Genomic DNA, 25,740 nt, shown 5'->3' on the forward strand with positions numbered 1-25,740 from the left:
CATTTTAAACAGAAAAAGTATCTTGACTACAGTTTGAAAACTAGTTGCTTGATTAGATTTCCTGTGCAATGTTCATGGTTTAAATATCACATTTACAGATTATTTTCTCGCATTTATCAAGTGTTTTCTGTGTGAGCTAAATTTGACACCACACAAACTGTTGCAGCATGAGTAAAGGACTAGAAAACCATCTTTTACTACTACTACTACTACTATAAAGTACGAAGGAAATTAAAAACAAAAATTGCTGTAACTCAACAGAATTAGAAAATAATCACATTAGGCCACACTGACCACATTTGAACAGACAGGGTTGGTCTAATAACTTGTGTTACTCTATGATGACAAATGTACGTATATACTGATTGAATCTCCTGTGGCCAAGTGATGAATGACAAATGAACCAAATGTTTTGCATCATGTTTTGTATGCAAAAATCTTAATCTGTAGAGAAACTAGTAACTAAAGCTGTCAGATTCTTGGTAAATGTAATAAGTAAAAAATGCAGTATTTCTCCCTGAGGTACAAAATCCAATTTTTTCCTAAGTCCAGTGCTTGAGTAGATGTACTTAGTTACATCCCACCACTGTGCAGTCGTAATAATATCCGAGTATCTAAATGTATCTGTGGTGAAGTTCTTGGTTCGTGACTGGAGCATATTTGATGTTTATGATAGGAAAGAGTTAATCCTTGTGACCTGATAGTAAGTCTGTGTGTGTATGTGTGTGTGTGTGTGCGTGCGTTTCACTGATGGATCTGAGAATATCTCCAAAGTTCAGACTGCGCTCGAGGCTCGCTGTCTCATGCTGCGTGTCATCAGTCTGACAGTTTCTCACTCACACACAGCTGAAAGGACGGAGAGCCAGAGTGGCACAATGATATGTTTATTGAGAAGCTTTGGATAATAGAAAAGGTGGTGGCTGCTGCTGGAATGTCACAACCATTGACAAAAAACATGAACATGAACTCCCTTATCTAGACACGCACGCACGCACACATGCACGCACACACAAACACACACGCGCGCACACACACTCCCATCGCTCCAAAAGAGAGAAAAAACTTACGGCAATGCACAGGACAAGACGGTAATCACAGTTTCTACAAGCTCAAATCTACATGAAAAATTCACAGTTACACATATATGAGGGAGATTTTCTTCATAGGCACGGCAAAAGCAATAAGATGTGTATCTCAACAACAACAAAATAATGACTGAAAATAAAACATTTTGCACGTCTCATTAAGTCCTCAGGGGCCCAGACGGACTGAGTGTTCACGCTGGATCTGAGGCGGGAACGTCGTCGATTTGTCGAGGGAATGGGTCGCACTCACACCAAAGGAGAATCAGTTAGGGGGGGGACAGCATGTTTGCCTCATACCAGAGGAAGGACTCGGTTCATCTGGATACCCCCTGTATACATCTTTATATTATCTCTCTTCCTATACATATACACATTTAGGATTTGCAGAACTTGGGACTGAAACATTTAATATAAATGTAATCCCAGGTCAGACAGAAAAATGGCTATTAGAACACTGTCAGTCTACATACAGCTCCACTTGTCAATGTCCAGTGGTGGCAACGCTTTGAAATAATCATATACGAGTAAATCACATACAGACAACATCACAGACGGTTACTTGAGCTGTTTTTGCTCTTTTTCTATATTTGCAATTCAAGTTCGGAGAGTTCACTGTGTTGTCCTGTCTGTGTGGAACGCTTCGGGAGCGCGCTAAATATATAACAAGGTAATTCATTGATAATTTAGCAGCCCTCTTCTGCACACTGACACAACAAGAACACCAGGACAGACCCTCACGTGCCTCCTCCCCTCGTCTTTGGAAAACCTTGTGCTCAGATAGGAAAGATGGTTGGCGATGCTCTCCCTCTCCCCCGCTCAGGTTTTAATACATCTGCTGCAGCAGCTGGACTGTGAAAAATACAATAGCTCTTTGACAGGATGCAGCCCACACCGCAGCCTTGTACTTTCTAAACGAGCACTGCTGAGTAGTAAGCTGGTGTTTTCATTTGTGTGAAGGGAAGCGAGCGCATTTGTTTAAACGGGACTGGGTCGGTTTGTTTGTTATTCTGTTATTTAGTCAGTACCTTAAAGTAGCCTCGGGGAACCACACAGTCAAACACGGAAGCACTGAGGCGATGAACGGTTTGTTTCCGAGCAGTTTGACAAGTCGAAGAAAAACTGAGGAACACTGCTGGCATTTAGAGTCAAATCCGCACAACTGCTACAGCAAAAAAACAAAAAAAAAAACAAAAACAAACACCAAACTTCTTGCTTTAAATAAGAGTTTTAAACATGAATGCAACTTTGTTTCTGGATTGTGATAGTTTGCGATACAATTTTAATAAAATTAAAATGTGGATTGAATTTGTTTATCTGAATAGAAGCCCTGCATGCACCGAACCCTGACTGGCTGACTGGAATCAGCTACTCTCATTCAAATGAGGTAAAACCTGCTGGTGGAGTTGAAGTCGTTCTGCAATGGCAGCCAATCAGGCTAAGGTGTGATGTGTTTTCCTGGAGTTATGCCGTCCTCATGTCCTATAGGAGCTTGTAAAATCCAAATAATGCAATGATCATGAAAGTTTTCTCTTGAAATGTTCAAAAAATGCTAAAAATACAGAAGTGTCTGAAAGCCAAACAAACATGGCCGCCTCACGCCAGCTAAAGTTATTTAATGTTAATCAAACCAAATGGATTTACTGTTATATTGTCATTTATTTACAGTATTTCTAACACTAATAGGACCGACTTGTGTTGTCAGTGATGTGAGTATGAGGATCTTCTTCATCTCGACCATCCATCCCTAGCGACTTGAACGCAGCTCTCGTCTAAAGATGGACCCTCCACAGTGAGCCAACAAGACCTGTCCCACTTCAAAGGCTCCTCCACAAAAGCCAGAATTTGGACGACGCATCGGGCCCTCGAACTTCAGCAATCCACTACATGCTGATCGACTGTTTGATGGAGCGTTCAGGCACTCTCTGACAACTCATAAATTGATTCATGTGATCGTGTCATATAAACCCAGTATTTCTGTTTGGGTGATCTATCATTAGTAATCATATCACATGGAGTAAACCAACAGTAGGTTGTAAATAATGGAAGCCAGGCATGAACTCCACTATTTGCAGCATGGACATGTTCATCACAGGGCATTACAAATAAATGGAAGTAATGTGGATGCATTCACCTTTAACCTGGACCACTATTTGCCTGCTGTTGTATTGACGTTAAGCATCACAGCTCGAACAAAAAAATACTATGGCTGTTTGATGGCAACCTGGACATTTTCGGCTTTACGAGCTGACAAGGAGCGCCCGAACACACCATTAGTCTTCGCCTCTGTGAGTCTAAACCGCTGTCTCATTTAGGGGATTTAGGGGGTTCAGCCAGACCTGCTGTGGGCCTCATTTGCGACACATCTTCAAACTGCTTGGAAAATGTGGAAATTTTCCATTAAACTTTAAATCTAACCGCTTAAGTCACTGTCTTCACGAAAAGGTTTTATCCAATAGACGTTTTGAGTTCCTGATATATGGGTAACTTGAAGCTGGTAACTTTTTCCATTTGTTCCCCCTCCTCTGAATGTCTGGCTCTGTGCTACTGGCTGAATTAGCTACCACAGTGATACTATTGCTCCACATACGGCAGATAATAACGAATGCTGGATGCTCAGTGGCAGTATTCAAAGCAACAATGCACACATACAGCCATGGGAAGGCATGTGGGGAAGGATTTTTAGCCCAAACTTTTTAATTTGAGATAACACTTTTCATCTTCACAGCTAAAATGGTTTATCACAGTGGAGATGGCATTATGGCGCAGTGTGTGTGTGTGTGTGTGTGTGTGTGTGTGTGAGAGAGAGTATTTTCCTGCATGAGTAACAGACATGTTTGTTTGCTGTGTGCTTGTTTAGATAAGCCTGTGCCTGGATGTACTGCTTCCACTGTTTCTGACTGTGTGTGTGTGTGTGTGTGTGTGTGTGTGTGTGTGTGTGTCAGCTCAGCAGATGGAGTTTGATTCTCACCACTGGGAAATCTCAATCCCACAATGCACTGGGAGCTGCGCCAAATGAGGAAGCAGCGGCAGCAGCAATGAGGAACCAATCACAGCTTGAGCACTGGAAGAAGTAAAGTGCATTCCCTCTCTCTCTCCGTCCCGTCGCCGTTCCTCCAGGAGTGGCCATTGTTGTGCTATCCATCAACATGAGTTGGGTCTATAGCATGAGTTAAATCTTAACTCATAAAAACACACATGTATCACAGACACGGTAAAACCGATTAACACGGATCACAAAGGAAAACGGGGACAGAGTGACGTGGCCGTTGGTTCCCCATCCCTTCCCTTTTTGTTTTCCGAGCACACAAAAGCAAACCTCTGGAAATGCCGGCGCCAGAAAATGACAACAGCAAAGAAAATTCCCCAGAACAAAACCGAACGCCTCATCACCCTCAGGTCTATGGGGGGAATTATTCTAAATTCAGGCCTACTTTAACACAGGATTGCTTCCTTTTGTCAGCGTTTTCCCAAATCCCCCCATCAGTCCGAAGGAACATCTTTTGTTGGACTGCCGAGCGGTGGAGAGAGAGAGGAGAGAGGAGCTGATGTTTTCCCAGCATCTTCGTGAGCGCAGCAGGAAAAGAACACCTTCTCGACCACCAACCAGCAGTTAACATGAGGATTCAGTAGTAACCAGTAAAAGCACACGAATGTACCACGAAATAAAAGAAAATCGAAAGCGCTCCCAGTCAAAACGAGCGCAGTTGCAAGACGATGTGAGAAATCATTCCCCTGCCACGGCGAGGTGGATTCAGGCCTGAAGAATCACATCAATGTCATGGTGCATGAATGTGTGTGTGCGGGTGTGTGTGTGTGTGTGTGCGCGCGCGCTATGCCTTGACTTAACAGGTGACATTGAAGCCAATATACTACTCCAGAATTAATTAATTAATGAATTGCATTATTTCTATATCCAAGAAGCATTTCAATGTTTGCTTCGATTTTCAATTTTAGGATGGAAACAGCATTTAGTTCGCTGCAGGACAACAGAGCTCTTCACTCAAAGCCAGACTAACGACATTAAGGCAGAGTGAGGCCGGAGTCACTGCAGGTCTTTGAGCGCAACGCTGTGGAACGACATTTAAGGTCGGCTGCCATCGGGGACGACTGATCTGTTCATAACTCAAGGCGATCTAATCGATATAACCCTGGAGTTAGTGTGTGCGTGTGTGTGTGTAAGTATGTTTGCTTGCTCAAAGTGAAAAACAAAAAAAAAAAAAACACGTCATGCATTCCCTGTAGCCCTTCTTTGGCGGGTCTGGAACAAAAAGGAGGTCTTCGCTCTCCATATAACCAATCACAGGCCGGCGGCGGATTGTGAGATTGTCAACATAAATGGCGACGGACACCTCGATGTGAGGTACGGACGGAAAAAAGACACGGAGAAAGGGAGAAGGAGAAGGTGGCTGGTTGGCCCGAGTGTTTACTTCGAGGTTTAGTCCAGTCAGTCGTCCTTGAGTCCCACGCTACTGCAGGTCCAGCAACCGAAGGCTGGTTTCCCAAAGGCGCCGCTGCAGCTGGGGGTCAAAGGTCGCTGTTGTCATCTCCCTGCGCCCATTAGCCCAGTAGCCTCCTCCACGCTCCCCCTCCAGGGCCGGTGACAGAGCGGCGTACAGCACAGTGGCAGCGCCCTCTGCAGGAGTCTGCGGACAAAAAAAAAAAACATATAAATACAGTATAAATGTATACACATCCGAAAAAAATAAACACAATCGCATACAAAAGATAAACAAAAGGACGTGGAGTGACTGCAGGATGACAAGTTCAACAACAAGTTATCACTGCAACAAACAAACAATGCATCCGTGCGTGTGTGTGTGTGTGTCTGACTGCCAGAGGGGGGCTGATGTCACTGTGTGTTAGCATCAGTGGAAAGAAGGCTCAGGGTGTGTGTGCATGTGTGTGTGTGTGTGTGTGTGTGTGTGTGTGTCTGCATGCGTAAGTGTGTGTGAGTGTTAGTGTTGATGCATTTTAACAATGATCTCAGTGTCAGCTGTGAGACCAGGAGCAGGTTTCAGAGCAGAGGGGGGATCACATCCTGCGAGCGTCAACAGTCCGCTCGCATTCTGTGTGCGTGAATCAGTGTGTGTGTGTGTGTGTGTGTGCATTGTAGTACTCCACAATATTTCCAAACATGAATTTTAATTGTTCCTCTGAATGAATTATTATTTTGCTTGCAGGGCTAAATGTTTCAGTGCGAGCGACGATACAGGAAAACACAGCTTGCGCTTCATTATTCATGCTGCTGTCTGTAGTTTAAAGGTCTGTTCACACATGGAAATGTTCTGCTTTATTTTCTTCTCACAAAAAGTGTTCGAGGAAGCGCTGAAACCCCTCCATGACAGCAGGCCACTGCTTTCATTGCTCATTACGCTTGATTGCTTACGACTCTGCGGTGGCGAAAGTACAGCGTTGGACCTTTTGTCTAGTGATTGCCTTGTTGTCTGTTTGTCTTGATTAAAATCTTGTCTGGTCACCTTAAAGGGGCTATCGATCCCACAGTTTACCCTTCTGGTCACGTGGTGTCATGTTTTTTATTTTTTGCTCAGTGGCATTCTTATGTGTCTTGAGTGTTTTGCTTTTATAAGTGTTTCCCTTCACTGCTGAGATATACTGACCCGTATTAACCTAAGCAGGTCACAAAATCAGTGTTTTAAATGAGCTCCAACACTATTAAAATGATATCATGGAATGGAAATGGGGTAAAGCGGTATAAAAATAATCTCACACTTATAGTCCTTGGCAGGCGATGCTTCAAGAAACCCACTTGAATGAGCCTGAATCACAGAAATTAAAGCAAAGATTGGCAGGTCAAGCCTTTTCTGTCCCAGATAATAAAGCTTCAAGGGGTGGAAGTATCTTGTTTTTGAAAAAAAGTTGCTTTTAAATGAATCACACGTTTCCAAATTTGGGGCTTTTATGTCAACCTTATGTGGCGCCTTAACTGGAGAGATCGTATGGCTCAATGGGGACTTAAATGTGGTATCTGGTGTATTGATCCTCTTCCTCACTTTACTATATAATGATCAGTCAGTCAGTGGTGTGCAGGACGAGTGCGGCTGTGATTTCTCTGTGGCTGAAACCAGGCAAAGAGCACTTGCAGATGATTCATTTTCACCCACTGAGTCTGTTAAATATTGATTATAAAGTGTTTGCAACGCGTCTTGAGAGCCCGGTTTCATCTTTAATCCATACAGATCAAGTGGGTTTCATCGCTGGCCCGCCTCACCGCTTGTAACATGAGAGGACTTTTTCATATAATGTCAAGGGCGGCGTCAAGTCGGCATCCATCCCAGAATAAAGAACAATGTGAGGCAGGTAGTTGGGGCTGGTTGGAGCAAAAGACAACTGCAGAAAATAAGAAAAACATTTCACTTGGCTCCACGTCATACCTCCCCACATAACAGAAATACTATCAACCACTTAATTCTCCATTCCTGTGACAAAGCTCAGAGACGTCCTTTCTTTGCCTTCTAGTCCAATTTGGAAGAACCCACTTTTTACAGCTGGAGGGAAAACGATTTTTATTCAGACTCAGCAGAAGAAAAATATAACTGAATTGCATCCATTGCTTTATTACTGAAATTAATGAACTGAAAATGCAGTACAGTTTAAATGATGCCCATAGCATCATGGGTGATGCAACAGCTAGCAAGTTTCTCCGTGGACCCAACGTACTTATTGGAAACTGAGAAACCTAAATAGTTTCAACCTGGAGAACTGGTTTAAAGCTGATTTGATATCAATGGAACGATCAGCAGCAGCTGTTCAGGAGCAGAAGAACAGCGTACGTACCTCTGAAAGCTTGTCGGCTGCTGTGTGTGAGCCTGCTGATGATCTGTTCTGATGTAAAGGGTACTGCTCTGCACTCTCTGACCTTTTGTGAGGGTGCCAGGCTGGAGGATGGGGCTCGTGGTGTCTCCACCTTCACACGCCTCACTCCACCCCCCCGCTCCATGACTGCGGATCCGTTCTGTTAATGTCTCTTGTTCGTCTCAAGTAATCTCTAAAAATAAAAAATGGGCCGCTCATTCCAGCTCACCTGTTGCTCTGCTGTATCTGACTGAACTGGCGTTACCGCATTACTTTGACAATATTCACTAAAAACAAAGACTGCTTCCTCTGAATATTGATTGCAAGTGCCTTGCATCTACTTTATTATTCTTTTTTTTTATATTTTCTGTCAGTGTTCAAATAAAAAAACTGTTGCATGTGAGCACAGCGCATCCAAAAGAATTCATTAACATAAAATAAATGACGAGTCGCCCACGGGCTTCCATAGTCAGTATTAAATCCCATATGATGTGTTATTATTGCTTTAAGAAGCACAGTCTAATATACACTCCCACTACATACCTATTAGTTATTCTAAATACTCATTTATGCAATTCCACTGCAACACTATATACATTATATTCAAATTTAGAATATGATCCTAATTTTTGTAAGGTTGAGTCTCTAGTTTGAGTCTCCTCGACTGCCCTTGTATTGTGATTTAGGATTAATAAAGTCTTCTCTCTCTTTCCATCAACCTTTTAGCCTTTGGCTCTGCATGCACCTAAATGTTATGGCGTGAGATAAAAAGGTGTCGGGACAGGCGAGAATCACAGTGTGTGTGAGTGTTAATGATTACATGCATGAGTCTGTGTGATTAATGTGTTTGTGTATGTGGGACAGAAGCATCCCAAAGGTTGCGCTCGGAGGCAAATGCCTGTGACAATTGTAGTTTTGGGCTCAAACACGCACACACGTCTCCTTCCATTAAATCCCAGGGACATTAACTGCAGCCTGCGGCCAGCGCTTTAAGCCATGCAAGAAATGCTTTAAAATCTAACACACAGTGAACAGCCTGCCTTGCAGCACTTCCATTTTCAGCGATGTGGATAGATCGTGTGTGTGTGTGTGTGCGTGTGCACGAGTCTCATGTGTTTCATCTTGTATAATAAAAACCTAAACAATGTCTGCACTTGTTGTTTCAGGTCACTGTGAATTACTTTAAGGTGGCAACAGATCCTTTCCAGGAGCAGACCTTGCAAACTGCACAGTTGCTGACTTTTAGAAGGAGTGCTTTGTATGACTGTTGGTAGGAAAAAACCTGCTGATAATCATCATTTACTGGACAGATTTACTACAGATATCCACAATTTCAACTTAGCATACTGAGGGAGGAAGCGGTTTGGGTCAGTTGTAAAGGTTTAAAATTAAAACTTGAGCTCTTCTGGCTCTTGATATGTGCTTTATGACCGCAAAAGATTTGAAGTGTAGATCTTTTGTTTTGCAAACCTTTAAGATGACACACTGAAATACTAGAATTTACCTTGTAAGCATTTATATTCCAGTCATTTAGCAAACAGAAACCTAGAAAGGGCAACAACAGAAGAAACTGCAGTTTGGGGGACGAAGGAAAAAATCAAAGTAACCAAGATTAAGGCCTCAGCTTCCTTCAAATGTTCCCGTAACCATAAAGTAATTGAATCAAGGGTTAAAGACAAAATACCGTGAGTTGAGAGGGAAAATCTCAGTGATAAAGTAAAGAAATATAGATTTTTTTTCATTTGCAGTATACATCCTGTGTGATAGTGTACTATGGAGCAGTAAAACCACTTGGGAAAGAAAGCATTCAGTGTTCAGTTAATTAGATTATACAATCAAATTACTGATCAGAGATGGTGGAAAGGATGATTGGCAGGATGATTGGCAGTGTAGTTCAATACTTCTATCATATCTCCATTACTGGATGACATAAATCAAGCCTGGTTTCTGTCTGAATGAAGCACATGAAAGTTAGAACAGTGTTTTACCCTGAAAAGCAGGCGAGCAATGGCTCTCTGTGCCAAGCGGAGAGGCGTCCAGAGGTGGCAATAGAGAGCAGTATCAACCATGCCAGGATCCACAGCACATGAGCTCAATGGGTAACCTCCACGCTGGAGCTCCTGGTGCAGGTGGGAACTAAATAACAGCTGTGCCAGCTTACTGTGACAATAAGCTGCATGGGCTGAATAACAATGGCTGAAAAGAAAGAAAGAAAGAAAGAAAGAAACACTGTCAGACTTTTACATAAAAAAACATGAAATGCCCTTTTTTTTTTTTTTTAAACATACCAAGGATAAAAGATAGGTCAACAGCTGCTTCTCTCAGTTTTGTTCAGTTCATTCCAACTGTTGCCTCAGTTGGTAACATTTTTCCATGTAAGAGGAACTTGTCCTGCTGAACAAGGACAAATTCATTTTACAGTGGAAACTTAACAAGGCTTCTCTGAATCCTCTGGCTCAACGGGCACATTTGGTAAACAAGGACACACAGTGTCATTGATGTGACGCATCTGAAACCAGGCCCAGGCGGCATCGTTCGACTGCAGAGCCGCAGTGCCAGCAGTTCACAAAGATCTGCAGGACCTGCGGTTCCAGTTTAATTTGTGCCATCTATCTGCAGTAACAGTAACAGCAACAGCAGCGCAGGCTTGCAGGTGCACACATGCAGTTTTTTGCTGCTGTTTGTATATGTGTACGCCTAACAGTAAAGTAATTTTAACGTTGCTTTGATGTCATCAAATTTTTTAAAATTAGTTGATTATTGTTTAATGCACAGACTCCTTATGATATCATACTGATGTCATAAAGCTTGTCCCACTGGAATGCACACCCGTGACACAAGACAACAAGTAGAGTATTTAATGCACGCTTGAGGATAATGATGTTGACACACAGCTAATACTTTCCTTCCCTCTTGTTGAAAGTGCTGAAGTCTGTATGTACAAGTCTAAACTGCTGCAACTGTAACTTTCCTGTACAGGAGGGGCCAGTTACATCAAGGACTTCACAGCTAAAAATGGCAGCTTGTGAAGTGAAATCTGGTCACAGCTTTCCCCTGTTTTGATACTGGTCGGGGTAATGCCACAACACCATGAAGATATTCAGGCCGCTAACGCGTCTGGACAGCAGTGCGGCAAGCTGGAATGAGACTGAGCCAACAGTTGCCCACCTGATGCCAACAGAAAATCAGACTTTGTGCACTTGTGCAGGTGATGCCAGCACAGAGGCAGAGCAGGTGAGTGTGAATGTTGGGGCTTGAAATGCTCTAACAAAAAGAAACCCAGTGCGATACTGTTATTTTTGTAGCTTGCTCTACTGGTTACGTGCTGTTTGACCATGTAACTGATGTCAGCATGTTCCCAGACCTCATCCATTAACTTGATGAGTACAATGTTATTATCATTACTAACAGAAACGATCCCAGTTCAAACAAACTGGAAACTTTTTGTACTGATTCAATGTTCTTCATACAGTTTTGCTTCATTTGACATGGTTGTGATTGCTGAAGTGTGCGTGAGTGTGAACCTACCAGCTATTTAGGTCATTTAGTCTGATCTCGCCGAGGCGGTGGGCAGAGGAGGAGACGCTGACCACACGGGAGAAGCAACCACATTTTCCAGAATCCTTCAGTGTGTCCAGGAGGAGCCAGGTCAACAGGAAGTGGCCTAGGTAGTTCACGCCAAAGTGCTGCTCAAACCCATCCTCAGTACGGCCCTCAGGAACCAGCATGATGCCCGCTGGAGAGACACACACACACACACACACACACACACACACACACACACATTTAAAGCATAGAAAAATACATTTCAGAGTTTGAAGCTTGCAAACTTGGTGCATGTGTGGTCATTAATAGTGTAAAATGGCATCACATCAGACTTAAAATCAGCTCAATCGAACACATGCGGAGGATGACGGGTGGTGTCGATGAAGAGGCTCATCTGAGGAGGCTGTGGAGCTACATGAGGACACAAAGGCTGGGAAACACTGATGAGTCAGCCCGACGTAGCGCATGCAAAGAACATCGTTGATCTTCTAGCACTTTCAAAAATGCTGAGGCATGAGTCTTTTAAAGTGGTGACAGCGTCTAAACTACACCGCTCTGCAGAGGATTTCCACTTCTTTCACCAAATACGAGACGGAGCGCTCTGCATATACAGCACGCAGCCCGCACATGGCAAGAGCACGACACCTCCATCACTCACCATTATTGACCAGGACGTGCAGCGGCAGGTCCCGCTCCTTGAAGCTCTGGACAAACTGACGCACAGACTGCAGAGAGGTGAGGTCCAGTTTTGTGAACTCCACTGGAAAGGACACACACACACACAGAAGCACACACATCAGAGCCATTGTAAACGGATTATTTCTGCAAGCAGTAAGACATCAAAGAGTGTATTAATCATCTCTTACAGCAGGCTCGGTGAGTTCTTACAGTACAATACTGGCAGCGCTACGCTTCTGCGGCTCCGGCACATTATATCAAACCTAATACTTCTTCCCAAGCGCCATCAAAGCTTAACACACTGTTATATCAAGTCTAATGTATGATAAGACACAGGTAAGAAAGCAATGCCCTGGAGGTGGTACCATCGGAGCGTGACACTGACTCTGTGTGCTTAAGTATAAGTGTGTGTATGCAGAGAAATTACTTTGGGGACGCTCAACACCGGAGTATACTTAAATACCTTGACAGACACACATTTTGTGATCTACTTAAGAGTTACACTTTTGCTATTGCGGCGTCATGTTTGTGTTTGTCTGAGAAAGCGCATGCATGTCTATACCCGCGCTCACATGACTGTCTACAGGCTGAGTAAACTCGAATACAGAGCAAGACGTCCCAGCTCAGGAGTGATGTAGAAAAGTTTTCAGAGAGCCTCTGAGTGAAGAAGTCGATCTGTTGTTCAGGCATGATGCTCCCCTTTATGCACCGCTGCTGGTCAACAGAGAAACTCCTGGCAAGCCTCTTTTAATAATTCAGAATGCACACACAGTTTAGACTCCAGTTCAACCTGTATTCATCTATTATTTTACTGCATGTGTGCACTTTTCAGAGAACTCCGAGTGAACTTTTACCGGCACTTGATCCGTCTCTTGGCAGCCTGAGGTTAAATTTTTGGTCTTTTTGCCAAGATTCAACATGTGGTCCCCTTCGACCCTCTTGTGCCCCTTTAACCTTTAACAAATCTGAGCAGTTTGTTAGAATTAAGCAAAAAAAAAAAAATCTGCAACTGGAGGGATGTCAGAGTCAAAGCTACTTAAAATTTTCTGGGTTCATTTAATTACGGTTGGATGTTTCGTTCTTCTTTCTGGCCAGCCCTGCAGCTTTGTGTTTGGACTTTGTTTTTAGCCCTGTCTGTCTGCTCCTTTTATTTACTGTTGCGATGAATAAAAGTAAATGTTCATCTCTCTTTTCCCAACGGGCCCTCCGTCGATCGAATGACCTTCCCAATCCACAGGACTGTCATTCCTCATCTTGAAAGGCAAATTGAAATCTCATCTCTTCAAGAAATGCTTTAAATTGTACCTCCGCCCTAAATCCTCCTCGCCGTGTATGCTGCAGGATTTCATTTCCTTGCGCCTCTCTAAGGGAAAAACGCATTCAGACAAGAAAAACTGCATGTCCTATTTGTAACATGTTTTTTTTTTTCTTGTTTGTAAAATTTCTAAACCAAATGGCACTGATAAGCCTCCTGCCATCCTTCATCAAAAACATCGATGAAGACAAATATCAACAACGTAAAACATATTAACTGAATGACGGTCCCTTGCGCCGTACTTCAGTTTGTTTGTTTGCAACTGCAACAAGCTGACGTGTTTGTTTTCTATGTGTCGCCTCAGGCTGGCAGGGGAAACAGTGGAGTTATAATACACAGCGGTGGCATTGTTTTCATCTCTAACGTACTCCGGATGTGCAGGTGACGGGGCTTAATCTCTATATCGCAGCATCAGAGAGAGCAGTGAGAATGGTAAATGAGGAACTGGGAGGTCAACCATACTGATATATATGCCTCAAGCTGCCTCATCCACGGTTTTTAATAATACTCTCATCATATTGGCCTCAAACTCCCACCTGACTCCTTCAGTATTTGACAAATCCTCTTGGGCTAAACAGCTGCTGCCAAAGCACTGAAACACGAGTGCACTGCCATCGTACACAAAGGAGACAAACATCAAGAAATAATGCATTGTTTCTATCTAGCAGCTAACAACTCCAGTAAGGCTGCAGAGGGTCAAACATAATAAAACAAAGACTGAGCAAGGACTGAGAGAGGAGTGGGAGGAAGGAGGGTTGATGGAGCTGATATCGAAAAAAGGCCGCTGTGACAGATGAGAGTGCAGCCGTCCGCGATGAAGGTCTGATAGCGGCCTTATCTCCAAGCCATGCCACTCACCTCCTGCTGAGAGTGTGTGTCTGTGTGTGCACGAGAGAGAGAGAGAGAGAGAGAGAGAGAGAGAGAGAGAGAGAGAGAGAGAGAGAGAGAGCAGGAGAAAGGAAAAAGACAGAGGCAGACAAAGCCAGTTTGTTCATTTGAGTGACCATACGCATGAGTATATCTCAGTGTGTGTATTTGGATTGTTTGCAAGCAACCAACTGTTTGTTAGCCAGAGAATAGGTGTGTGTGTGTGTGTGTGTGAGTGCACGCGTGTGTGTTCTCTGCCAGTCAGTCCTCTCCTGTCGTCTTGAGCTGGCTCCCCTGGGGCCGGGTCCTTTCAGATAGGCCAGTCATATAAAAAAAAGCCCGGTGGGAGTGAAATGCCATCGATCGGGTACGGTCCGGCTGCTGCCAGCCCTCAATTAAGACCCCAGGATCTCCTATAAAGCTCGGCTTCCTCGACTCAACAGTCAAACGCACACGGGCCGTGTTTTTGTTACAGAGGCATTATATGAAACTGACAACAGGAAGTGCCTTTGGAGACGCACACATAAGACCCGCCGGATCCTTTCCTCCATCCCTCGCCCCTTTTCTAATTTATCAGCATTACTGCTCGAGCTGCTTGTTAAGTTCAGCTGTGAGCTGCAACTCAATTTTAAGTTAATGTAAGAGCAAAGTGGGTTTGAGTCTTTTAATATAAGTGTTAAAGTGGTTTAATAAAACAGGGACAGGTAGACATTTTGTCTGGCACGCCAGTTTATGGTTTTCTTACTTCTCAGTGATGGAGAGTAAAAAAGTCAAGAAGCATAAAATCTTCCTCATATGGTTGTTCATTTTGCACGAGTTATGAGCACGCTATGTCCATATTTTCAGCATTTGCATAACTTAGCCGTCTTACTTTAATGTAATTTCTCATTTTTTAATTTGACATTAACTTAATGAATTGTCAGTTCCTAATTTTAAACTGTCACATTCTGCTTTTTCAAATGGTCTAAAAACCAGTTTTACTGTTATTCATGTACGATAACACCATGCTCTGTAATCATTCCATTTACAGTTTAATGACATGGTGCAGTTATCTAAACTGACAAGCAATGTGTATGTGCACTGAGATGATCACTGGTAACAAGTGATTCAAGAAAATTTATTGGTACCCGTCTTATTAATTCGTTGGAATAAAGTGAAATTTGTGGCACATTCCTGTTAAAGGGCAACTTCTTCTTTGATGTTTTCCTCCTCAGCCTTCATTAATTGTGTTATTAAAGACAGACATTCAGACATTTAGGAAAGAACTCAGGTATAAATAATAAAATGAATGGCGGCTGAGTTCCATTTCGCTGCTTCAGTGTCAGAGCCGTGGTTTTGTGCGCGCTGGCTCGCTGTCACGCCGTCACGGCTCACTGGGACACTTAAACAGGACAGAGCTGTCCTTAATTATTTAACTACGTCAAATCAAAATGTTTGCTCCAGGTGAAAGGTGGAGGTGCCATTTGGTTGCTGTTTCTCCATCCTGCTTTACTGTTGCTTCACAACACAACTGATTTTTTTGCCGCAGTGTGCTTTTTGGTATTACTTCCATACAAAGACACTTGAATGCACCATGTCACATTTATGACTTGTGAAGTCTTGAAGGGGGCAGAAGTCAAAGGATTGTTTCATGGACGACTAACGATTTCTAAGCTTCAGAGCTTGTGGACCATCGTCTTCCTCTCCCCCTTTTCCACTTCCTCTGCCTCACAAACAGCTGTCTTTGCATCTCCACTCGATGCTCTTTGTGGATGGAAAAGCAGACGTGTGTGTCAGACGTCGTTTTGAACTCTAAATGTGATTAGAAATGGCTCCTGCCACATCAGTGCACAATCAGAGCCACTGCAGCACCACAAGAGCCACTGAAAAATAAAAAATGACTCCAAATTAATTTAATTGATACTGGGCTTCTAGAGGTTTTTCAGCTTTTAGGTTGAATAATCCTGCTAACAAGAGAAAAGGGAAAGAATGAATGAATGATTTTATTCACTTCTTTTTCTAAAGCATGTTTTTTTGTGCACTCCACGGCACGTGAATCAAACTGTTTTTGTTTTTTTTGGTATCTCAAATATTTTTAAATGTCATAAATCATGTTTTTTTCAGTGCGTCCTCCAGGAAATATCAACCACATACGTGTTGGTTTATTCGTTTTAAGAATGACGTTTAGCTCTTCTTGCATATGAACTATTCCAATAAAACTAAATGTGTTTATTCGTTGAATTCAGACAGAGTTTCATTGTGACTTTTCGTATGTGCACTAATGTTTTAGCCTGAATAATGCAACGGAAAGTCACCCACCAGTTTTCAAAGCTGAATCTATTTGAACTAAATGTGCCGCTGAGATAACAGCTCAGGCGGTGAACTGAAACATGTTGTGCCACTTTTGCAGCATGAAACCTGTTTCATCTCGCTCGGTCCGACTGTGATAAGATTTCGTGAAGAGGGACAAATGCACCCCGGAGTACTTTGTCCAGCCAGGCTTCAGTACGCAACAGTACACATCCACCAAAATCCCACTTTCACATCCTCTGTTGCACTTTAAACACAGACCGCCTCCCAACAAATACGAGCACAGTCTACATCCTGAACAGCAGGTAATTAATATGTAAGTCGGCTAACGCCAACGCCTCATACTCAAAACTCAAGCACGAGAGTCCAATTTCATGCTGCAGTATCTTCTTCTGCTCTATTTGCATTTCTTCGCAAAAATGAATAACTTTAAAAAATAAATACAATTTTAAAAAATGATGAGAGAAGACCGCCTGCTTCTCTTAAAACCGTAAATCCCCTCTTTCCACCTGGCTTTAACATGAATCTTGTGTCCTGATTGTGTCTACAGTAGATATGATTAAGCGGGATTACACCTGAATCTGATATTAAAATGCATCGCTGGCGAAACACATCAAATTTCCCTTCTGCTTGCCAGAAGGCTGCAGATCTTTCATTACCCACATGCTTCAAAACTGACTGTGAACACCTTGATTTTTGGCAAAAACTTAACTGCCAAGGATCTCACAGCGATGTTTGGACACGAGGTCAAATGTGAGTGGCCATCTTCAGATTTGTTTGGACGATCAGTTTTCGCAGTAAAAGTCGAAAATACTGAATCTTAAGCCATATGCTGGGTCACATCCCCCTCACCTCGCCTCTCTTCCTCTGTTCAACACTGTGTGAATAAAGTGAGAAAACTCAAAAAGGATGAATGGACCGTTCCCTCTGAAGCCATCTATTATGAGGTGACACAGGAAAAACAAAAAGTATAAATAGTTTCACTTTGAGCTAACTGATAAACAATGCAGTGATATCCATGAATATTAGGTCTGGGCGTCGTGCCAGCGTTGGCTCCTCCACACACATTTTCATTCACCTGATGTGCCCCAGTCGACTCCAGCTTGTAGTGTCAAAGGCATGACACTCTCCAAAGCCATGACCACAAACACCCACATTATACATATGTTGTACACACACACTCAGAAACTATATGCAACACCAACACCAAGTCATGCTCATCCTTTCATAAAAGAACATATTCCAACAAAGTTATGCTTCTATAAACTGGTTCAATTACTCTTATGACTGAACTGAATAAAGACAAAGGCGACTAAAAATGACGTTAATTGGAGTGAAAGAGCTTAGGCAAAATAACAGCAGTTTTCGTAGGGGGGGAGCAGCTGGGTTACCTAAGCGAGGAAATGTTACGTGTGTTAAGCAGATAAACACACATGCGCGTACGCACGCACACGCACACACACACACACACACAGGTTCCCTTGCTTCACACTGTTAATCTAGGCCTATGGTTTGAGGCACAAAGTGTTGCTTTCAAGTGCACCGTGACTAAAGTTAGTGGACAGACAGCGCTGCCTGTGGCAAAAATACAGAAATACCCTTTATCTGCCTGTGTGTGTGTGTGTGTGTGTGTGTGTGTGTGTGTATGTTTATAATTTAAAGTAAAATGCTTTAAGCCTCATTGACTAAAGCCCACTTGCAGTCTACCTTCATTAGCATATTTCCACAGGATTGTACTTGACATTTTCTAGGGACTGCACCTTTGTTACACCAGCGACACCATGATATCAGATGAGACCAAACGCACCTTCACATACAAAAATACACACAAACATACAATATATCAGTACATACATGTGTGCAGAGGAGTACAACACAAAAATACCTTTTAGTACTGTTTCAATATGAAGTTGAGGGACATGCTTCATGTCTAACAGACCGATGTTTCAGTGGTGTCATTCACTTCGTCGAATTCTTGGCAAGAAAGGTCATGAAGTGCATTTCCCAAAAAAGTCAAAGCATTCCTTTGAAGGAACACATGTAAACAAACAGACGCGTGCAGATGAACAGGCGGCTGGTTTTGTTTTAGTTTACCTGGAAGCAGATCCCTATTCAGTGAGCTGCAAGAGCTCGTTCAGGCGGCTAATTTCAGTGTTTGCTTTCAGGAAGACTCAGAGATAAGAGTTCCAAATTATTTATGAAAAATTTAATTTTGTATGGAGAGCTTTGGAGGCTCGTGCTGCTTACCCTGATAAATAAAGCTTTGCTGCGGCTGCATTTCCCAAATCTCTACAGCGGAGGTGGCAAGTTCTCCATTAGCATGATCATTCACTAATGTCCACAATTAAGAACATAAGACCGAGCGTTCCCTCGTGTTCAAAGTCAGCTCCAGTGAACTCTGTCTTTTCTATTCTGTAAAATAAATCATCACACTTTCTCTGAAACCAGATTCTCGCTCATTGTTGACACCTTGAAATCCCCTGAAGGTGTGCAACTGTCCACAGATCCCCAGTCTGAGAACCACCTCTGCAGCCCACATGTATATTATCAGCTGTCTCCCATTTCTCACAACAGACAAATGTGCAAACACTAGGAAGGATGCCAAAGGGCGTTTTGGAGAGAGATGTTTAAAGCTCCTGCCTCACATACTAATGAGAATCCATTACCGTCTCATTCAAACGCACACACACATCAACACATTCTCATTCAGTGCACAAGCATCTGGCTACAGACACCCCCCTTGTCCCCTATGCCTCAGTGCCTGCCAATTACAAAAGAAGTAATCAATTCCACCACGGCCCCGTCCAGGGAAATCGACTTCAATGACACCAGCTACACGGCCGCTGTCTTTGTACCTGACAGCCACTTACACATAAGCAGGGGCGCAGCCAGCCGGCTCTCCGCTGCTCTCCACTGCGAGGCCGAGCGAGACGAACCACGGCTCGCTTCCCATCGGGCAGCGCTTCATTCAGCACCACGTGGAAACTGTACTCAGTACGGTTTGCTGTTATCTGATGATCAGTGAGTTTTATTGACCTGGTAATGATGAATCGGCAACAAGAAAACAGCATGTTCACACAAGGTCATGAAATTAGCGCTAATCAGCAGGCAGAAGGGCAGATTTCGCTTCTTTTCAACTTTCTAATTCAGCAAAGCGTGAGTTAATGAACCGTCCTTCCTCTTGACAATTGACTCATTTTCAATTACAAGCCAGGGAAAATGTGTATTTAGGAGAAATGAAATGCACACCGAAAGCAGATTATGGCAAAAATAAAAGACAGAACTGGTCTTCGTGCAAGTAACGCGCACAGGATCTTTATTACTCTGCAAACAATTAAGATTAACTTAACGAAACTGAAGAAAACAAAACGTATTCCTGGTACTTGTTTGGACTTGTAGGGTAGTTTTTTTTGGCCAAAATGTAATTTAACTGAGCCTGGTCACCTTTGTGTAAGTACAAACTGATCTACCAATAAGAGCAATGATTTAACTCCCCACTGTTTATCATCAAAATTCAGATTTCAAACACTGCACCATCTGGCTGTCATGAAATATTGACAGTTTTGAACAAACCATTGTGTTAGCTTGGGTATATCTGCTTCCCGCTGCCATGAATCTTAACAGTCTGGTCATTTGTCATGCTAAAATGGACTCATGGATGATAGCATAGCTTGTTAAAACACCTCCTGTTGGGACAAACACAGCAGCAGCAGCAGCTTGCCAATAGCACTCATGAGGTTAGCACAGCACTCGTAAAGCTGAAATTGCTAATGGCAGATGGCTATTTGGCCAGTTTGAAAAAGGGAAGGACAAAGCTGAGGCTGCTTCATCAAGCTCTCAGGTATCAGTCAATCAATGTCACTCTGCGTTTGCACACACAGATGCAAAGCGGGGACTCTCGGGCCTCTCGTGAACCTGAGCGTAATGCTGAGCGTGCAGCTGTGTTCTGATGCACTGCACACACACACACAAGATGTTTACTTCTTGTACAGATTGCTTTGCTGACTCCAGAACAGCCTTTTTGCCGTCTTTTGTATTTGTGCGGTCCACAGTATTAAAACAACAATGGCACCCAAAGGAAATGGAAAGACTCCACGCTTCTGTTTCTGTGTGCAGCAGAACGAGTGCGATTGTGTCGGAGTACATCTGCATAAAGTTGAGCTCCTCTAAACTTTCCTCTGTCGTGCCGCTGGGCGCCTTTTAAAGCTGTCAAAAGTATCGATACTTTGACAGATTTACAATCGGACTTTCAACCAAAGCTGCACAGAGGAAGAGAATGGGGAAGAAGATCAGCTGGTCCTCGACCGTTTCAGATCTGTTGAGAAGTGTTCAATGGCTTCTTCTCTACCAACGCTGTGATCGTTCTTTTTTTTCCTTTTTGCTGTCGTATCCCAGTTTAAACTTCTGGTATCGTGACAACACGTAACGCCTGGTCCCATTCATAATGAATGACGGTCCGTATGTGTGAACAGCCCGTCACGGAACGACTGCGCCTCGAGGTTTAGACGCCACTTCTATAAATATGTCTGACCGCAGGTGTGCACTCTGTTAGGAAAGGGGGGAAATATTTAGCGATACTACGCTGGAGTGTCATGAGAGTAAATTTCATTTTTCCTTTAAGATCTGACCCATCAATAATTAAACAACTGCTGATTTTTACATTAGTACAAATCTCTGAACATCCCCCGAGGTAAACAGCCGCCGACAAGCCCTGCGCGGTGCTCCAGACTCAAGGCCGTTTTTTACCGAAAGAATAACTTACGAGGCTTTTTAGTCATGAGACTATGGTGGAATTTATGGTGCTGTGAAGGTCAGCTGAGTCAATTTCTCAACATGGGAGTAACAGAGAACACTGTAAGCTTCAGTCAATGAAGTAATAAATCTCTTCGCCGCATCGTTTGTCTCCTCCCATCTCCATCACCTCCTCTGCTCCTCCTTTTTAACTCCACCTCGTCTTTCTTTTTCCCTCTCTTATTGTCCTATATTTGCTCATTCATCATGTTCTCCTCCACCCCTCCGCCTCCCTCCACGTCCTCCTCTCTCGCAGTTTGCTCGACTTACCCTACCTTTTCTTCTTCACGTGGCCTTTTCCCTTGTACCCTCCTCTTCCTCACGGCGCATCAACACGCCTGACATTGTAAAGCCAGCATGGAAGCCGTGTGTGTTTGTACACCTGACTGTAAAACCAGAGACGCACTGCTGCAGCTCTGCCCTTTATCTTCAACACCGGCACACGAAAACAACCACACACATGTGCGCCTGCGTGTGTGCGCGCGTCCTCCGACATGTTCGCATGTTACCTTTGGCCTCTTTGTACTCCTCACAGATCCTTCTGACGGCCGCCAGACCCTCCTGCTCATCCTTCCCACCTGAAAGAGGACACACACACACACACACACACACACACACACACACACACACACAGATTAATGCAATGCCTTACAAGCCCTTACAGGCCTCAAATAAAATAATACTGATTCTCCTTTATTTCCTGTGTTCTTTCATCTTGTAAAAACGTATTTCCAAGAAATACTTTCAAATGGAAAGAGGACTTGATACAACCATTTAGCCCTTGAGGATGAGCTGCTCCCCTGGCTTCAAAGACTGCACAGTACTTTAAAAATACAATTAATTATACCATCAAATATGCATAAGATATAAAACAAAAAGTAGGGCTGCCACGAGCGACCGCTTTCACTGACAATTAATCGGTCATTATCTTGATTAATCGATCAGTTGTTTGGTCCATAAAATGTCAGAAAATTGAGAAAAACGACCTCAAATGTTTTTGCCACAAACCAAAGATGTTCAGTTTACTGTTGCAGAGGAGTAAAGAAGCCAGAAAACATTCATATTTTTGACCCAAAGTGATTAATCAAAACAATCACAATTAACCTAATCCTTGATGTTTAATCTAAGAGTTGCAGCTCTAACAAAAAGTGAGCCTGACAGCTAAACGACGCCATGATTCAAGCAACACTGACAAAAATCTACACCAAAACTTTACAACGGGAGTCCTGTATCAATAAAATCCTGACAACATCTCATGTATATCCCCATTTTTATTAAACAACATGCGTGTTAAACAATGGGTCAGTGGACCAGAAACAACAAAACCGTGTGTTACTTGAACATCAGATACAGCGCAGTCGGCTTTTTAATAGCTTTTTAACACGCTCAGATGCCCCGGTGAAACATACCGTCATTGACTCTATGACTCTAGGACAGACTCTGCGTTTACAGAGGATGCCTGCATACAAATGAAGGCCGCCGCTACGAGAGAGAGAAGAAAACACTTTGAAACAGAAGGCGAGAATATGAGAAAGACAAATGGAGGGGAAAGAGAAGGAAAGCTGGTGTCTCATTTATTGACCCTGGTTTACAAAAAGCACCACTCAGAGGCCACCGGGAAACACAGACAGATGATCTGATACTCTCGCTGCCGACAAATCACTTCTGACAACTCGTCGATCGAGCGATTTGTCAATCGATAAGACGCTGATTGACAAAACATTAAAACATTAACTGTTCCAGCTTCCAAAATGCAACGATTTGCTGTACGGTGACGCACACGTACTGTAAGAACACACACACGTGCAAACTCTCTTTTCACCCACACAAACAGCTGATACGCACACTCTCATTTCCTCTCCGCACACACAAACACACACACACACACACTAATCTTGGATTATCACACAGGCCTTTTCCAAGGGCACAGCATCATTTAGCCTGATGCAGTGCGGTTCAGGCTGCGCCGGAGGATGCAGCTCTGCTGGGCGACGTGCCGCCGGGGTCGCACAAACACGCACAAACACACGGTGACCTCGCGCTGATTTTCTTCTTCTCTTGGACAAACAGTCGCTCTTCAACAGGCGTCTCTGCTTGTGGACCAACAGTCAGTGAGAACGCTGCGTATCAAAGTTCTCCACTAAAATAGCCGCTGATTAAAAACATGCCCAGAGGTATTAATTTGCCTACTAAATATTTTGGGCTGGGGTTAAAATTGTAACCTAATTAATTCACTTTAATAATGTTGCTGCAGCTGAACAAATGGATGAACCGAGCGTGACACAGACCAAGAAAGTCCTAACGAACGCGTCATACTGGGAAACCTTACCTCACACCTGTAATAACAATAATAATAATAATGATATTAATGTCGTGTCTGTGTGTTCACTACAGAGCTGGAGACGCAACTAAAACTGTCTTCTTCATACATTTAACTTGTTTAACCTGCAAATGCAACACATTTTAGGCTGACTTATACAGATGTTGGAGCTATTTCTTCAAACAACAGCATCTCCGGTTACAGCCTGGGTTGCCAGATATGGTCAGTGAGCCAGTGAGGTTTTGGTTTTAGTCTCGGTAGAGGCGTGACTGCACCAAATCTGGCAACTTCACCGTGACAACTTGTGTTCAGCTTTAAAGGTTAGCTGTTTTCCCCTGCCTCCTGTCTTTATGCTAAGCTAGCCTAAAGATTTTTAATACACAGACATGATATTATTCAAAAATTTCAACTGCTCCTTTAAAATATGGACTTAAAAGAAATTGTAAATTAAGTTCAATTTGAAACTTTTTCCTTTATACTTTTCAGTTGGACTCAATTTTTACATTCTTTCTGCATCTGGCATGTGTGTTTTGTGCTACCAAAAGGTGGAGGTTTCATATAAGTTATCAGTACTGTGGGCTCTACGTGCGCCCTGCTGTCCATTCTTAGTGTAAGAGAGCAGCAATTTCTCACCACTGACAAGACCTGGCTCTCTGGTGTAAAAGGATGAGCACATTTCCCACTGTAAATCTGATAAATCTGTACTTTCTGGTTAATGGGACAGGACACACTCATCACAGCTGTGTGACTGACTGTTCACTGATAAGTTTCATCAAGTCTCATTTGACAAATTTGGCCTCCAAAGGTCTTTTTCTTCCACTATCGTTAATGCAATAATGTAGATTTTAGAGGACAGATATGACGTCCTCTGCGAGCCCAATTTATCAATCCCACATATCACAATGTGTTACATAAACCCGCAGCCAACCTCCTACATTTCATGGTTTTATGATCTGTAGGAGGTTGGCACTGGAAACAAGAAGCATGCAAATACTGATTTCTTTAAGATATCTGAATTACAAACTAACCGTCCTATTCTGATATTTAGGTGAGAGACTTTTATGCCTCGACAAAGCCGACGCATTACAGCGCCGCGTTCCCTTCTATCCTTCATACGATCATGTGTTCACAAAGTGGTGAACCTCGCTCCATCCGTCAAAGTCAGAATAAGCAGATATTTACCAAAATCATTGGAGCTGATGAGGTTAAACGTTAAATATACTGTCTTTGAACTGTTTTCAATTGAGTATATGTCAAGAAGGACTTTTTTTTTGGACTTGGGGCTGCACTGGGGTTTCCTCGCGTAACATGCATGTGCGCAGTAATTCACATCTTTCCAGTCATTCTCGTTGCACTGATGCGTTCCTCTATTCAACACAAGCTAATTTCTGCTCGTCTTATTTTCTTTTTTCGACATTTTCCAACCCAAAACTAATTTAAGGTTCATTATCTGATCTTAAAAAGACTCCGAAAGGCGTCATTTTGAATCCAAATCTACTCAAAAACACTTCAAACGCAATTACACGCTGGTTAACATCCAACTCAGGTATTTGACAGTGCGGGAGCTCGAATCACAAACTCTCCTCACAGGGGCTCTATGCTACCACTCCACCTGAAATATGCATCTACTCCATTACCAGAGACGGATCCACTTTACCATAAATATTCTCACTTCATGAATTATCTCAACAGGTCGGAGATATTTGAGATACAGTCCGCGTCCTGCGGGATCAGCTTCAATACTCAGTGGATTGTCTGCGACGACAACAGACACTTAATCAAGTTCTTCATGTATTGATCTTGTGTGTTATCATACGTCGGGCTCAAGTCTCATTTATGTTCTGCTCAAACCGTCTCGGCGGATACTCTGACATTGACTTTGCGGTATACACGCTGAATGAATAAAGCAGAGTTTTCTTCAAAGTTTTGAAGCTCGTGAACTGAATGGGAAATGCAGGCTTGCCATGGAAACCGAGCTCGTGAGAACATATTGCTGTTCTGCGCACGTCCCGGCATCTTGGAGGTGTTTAGATCCT

The 25,740-nt window shown here is 43.1% G+C and overlaps 1 protein-coding gene across 2 annotated transcripts in view; it reads right to left on the minus strand.

The window, feature by feature from the left end:
* Nucleotides 1-869: 869 nt before the first annotated feature.
* LOC143330439 (polyprenol dehydrogenase) overlaps nucleotides 870-25,740 on the minus strand; it is a 43,085-nt gene continuing 18,214 nt past the window's right edge. For both annotated transcript variants that reach the window (XM_076747046.1, XM_076747045.1), the window contains exons 3-7: nucleotides 21,894-21,962; nucleotides 12,103-12,204; nucleotides 11,427-11,634; nucleotides 9,887-10,094; nucleotides 870-5,728 (exon numbers count right to left, since the gene is read on the minus strand). In XM_076747046.1, the coding sequence (XP_076603161.1) occupies nucleotides 5,552-5,728; nucleotides 9,887-10,094; nucleotides 11,427-11,634; nucleotides 12,103-12,204; nucleotides 21,894-21,962 (764 nt within the window). In that variant the 3' untranslated portion in view covers nucleotides 870-5,551. The remainder of the gene's footprint in view (nucleotides 5,729-9,886; nucleotides 10,095-11,426; nucleotides 11,635-12,102; nucleotides 12,205-21,893; nucleotides 21,963-25,740) is intronic.

This window comes from Chaetodon auriga, chromosome 13, assembly GCF_051107435.1.
Source record: "Chaetodon auriga isolate fChaAug3 chromosome 13, fChaAug3.hap1, whole genome shotgun sequence".
Classification (NCBI taxonomy): domain Eukaryota; kingdom Metazoa; phylum Chordata; class Actinopteri; order Chaetodontiformes; family Chaetodontidae; genus Chaetodon; species Chaetodon auriga.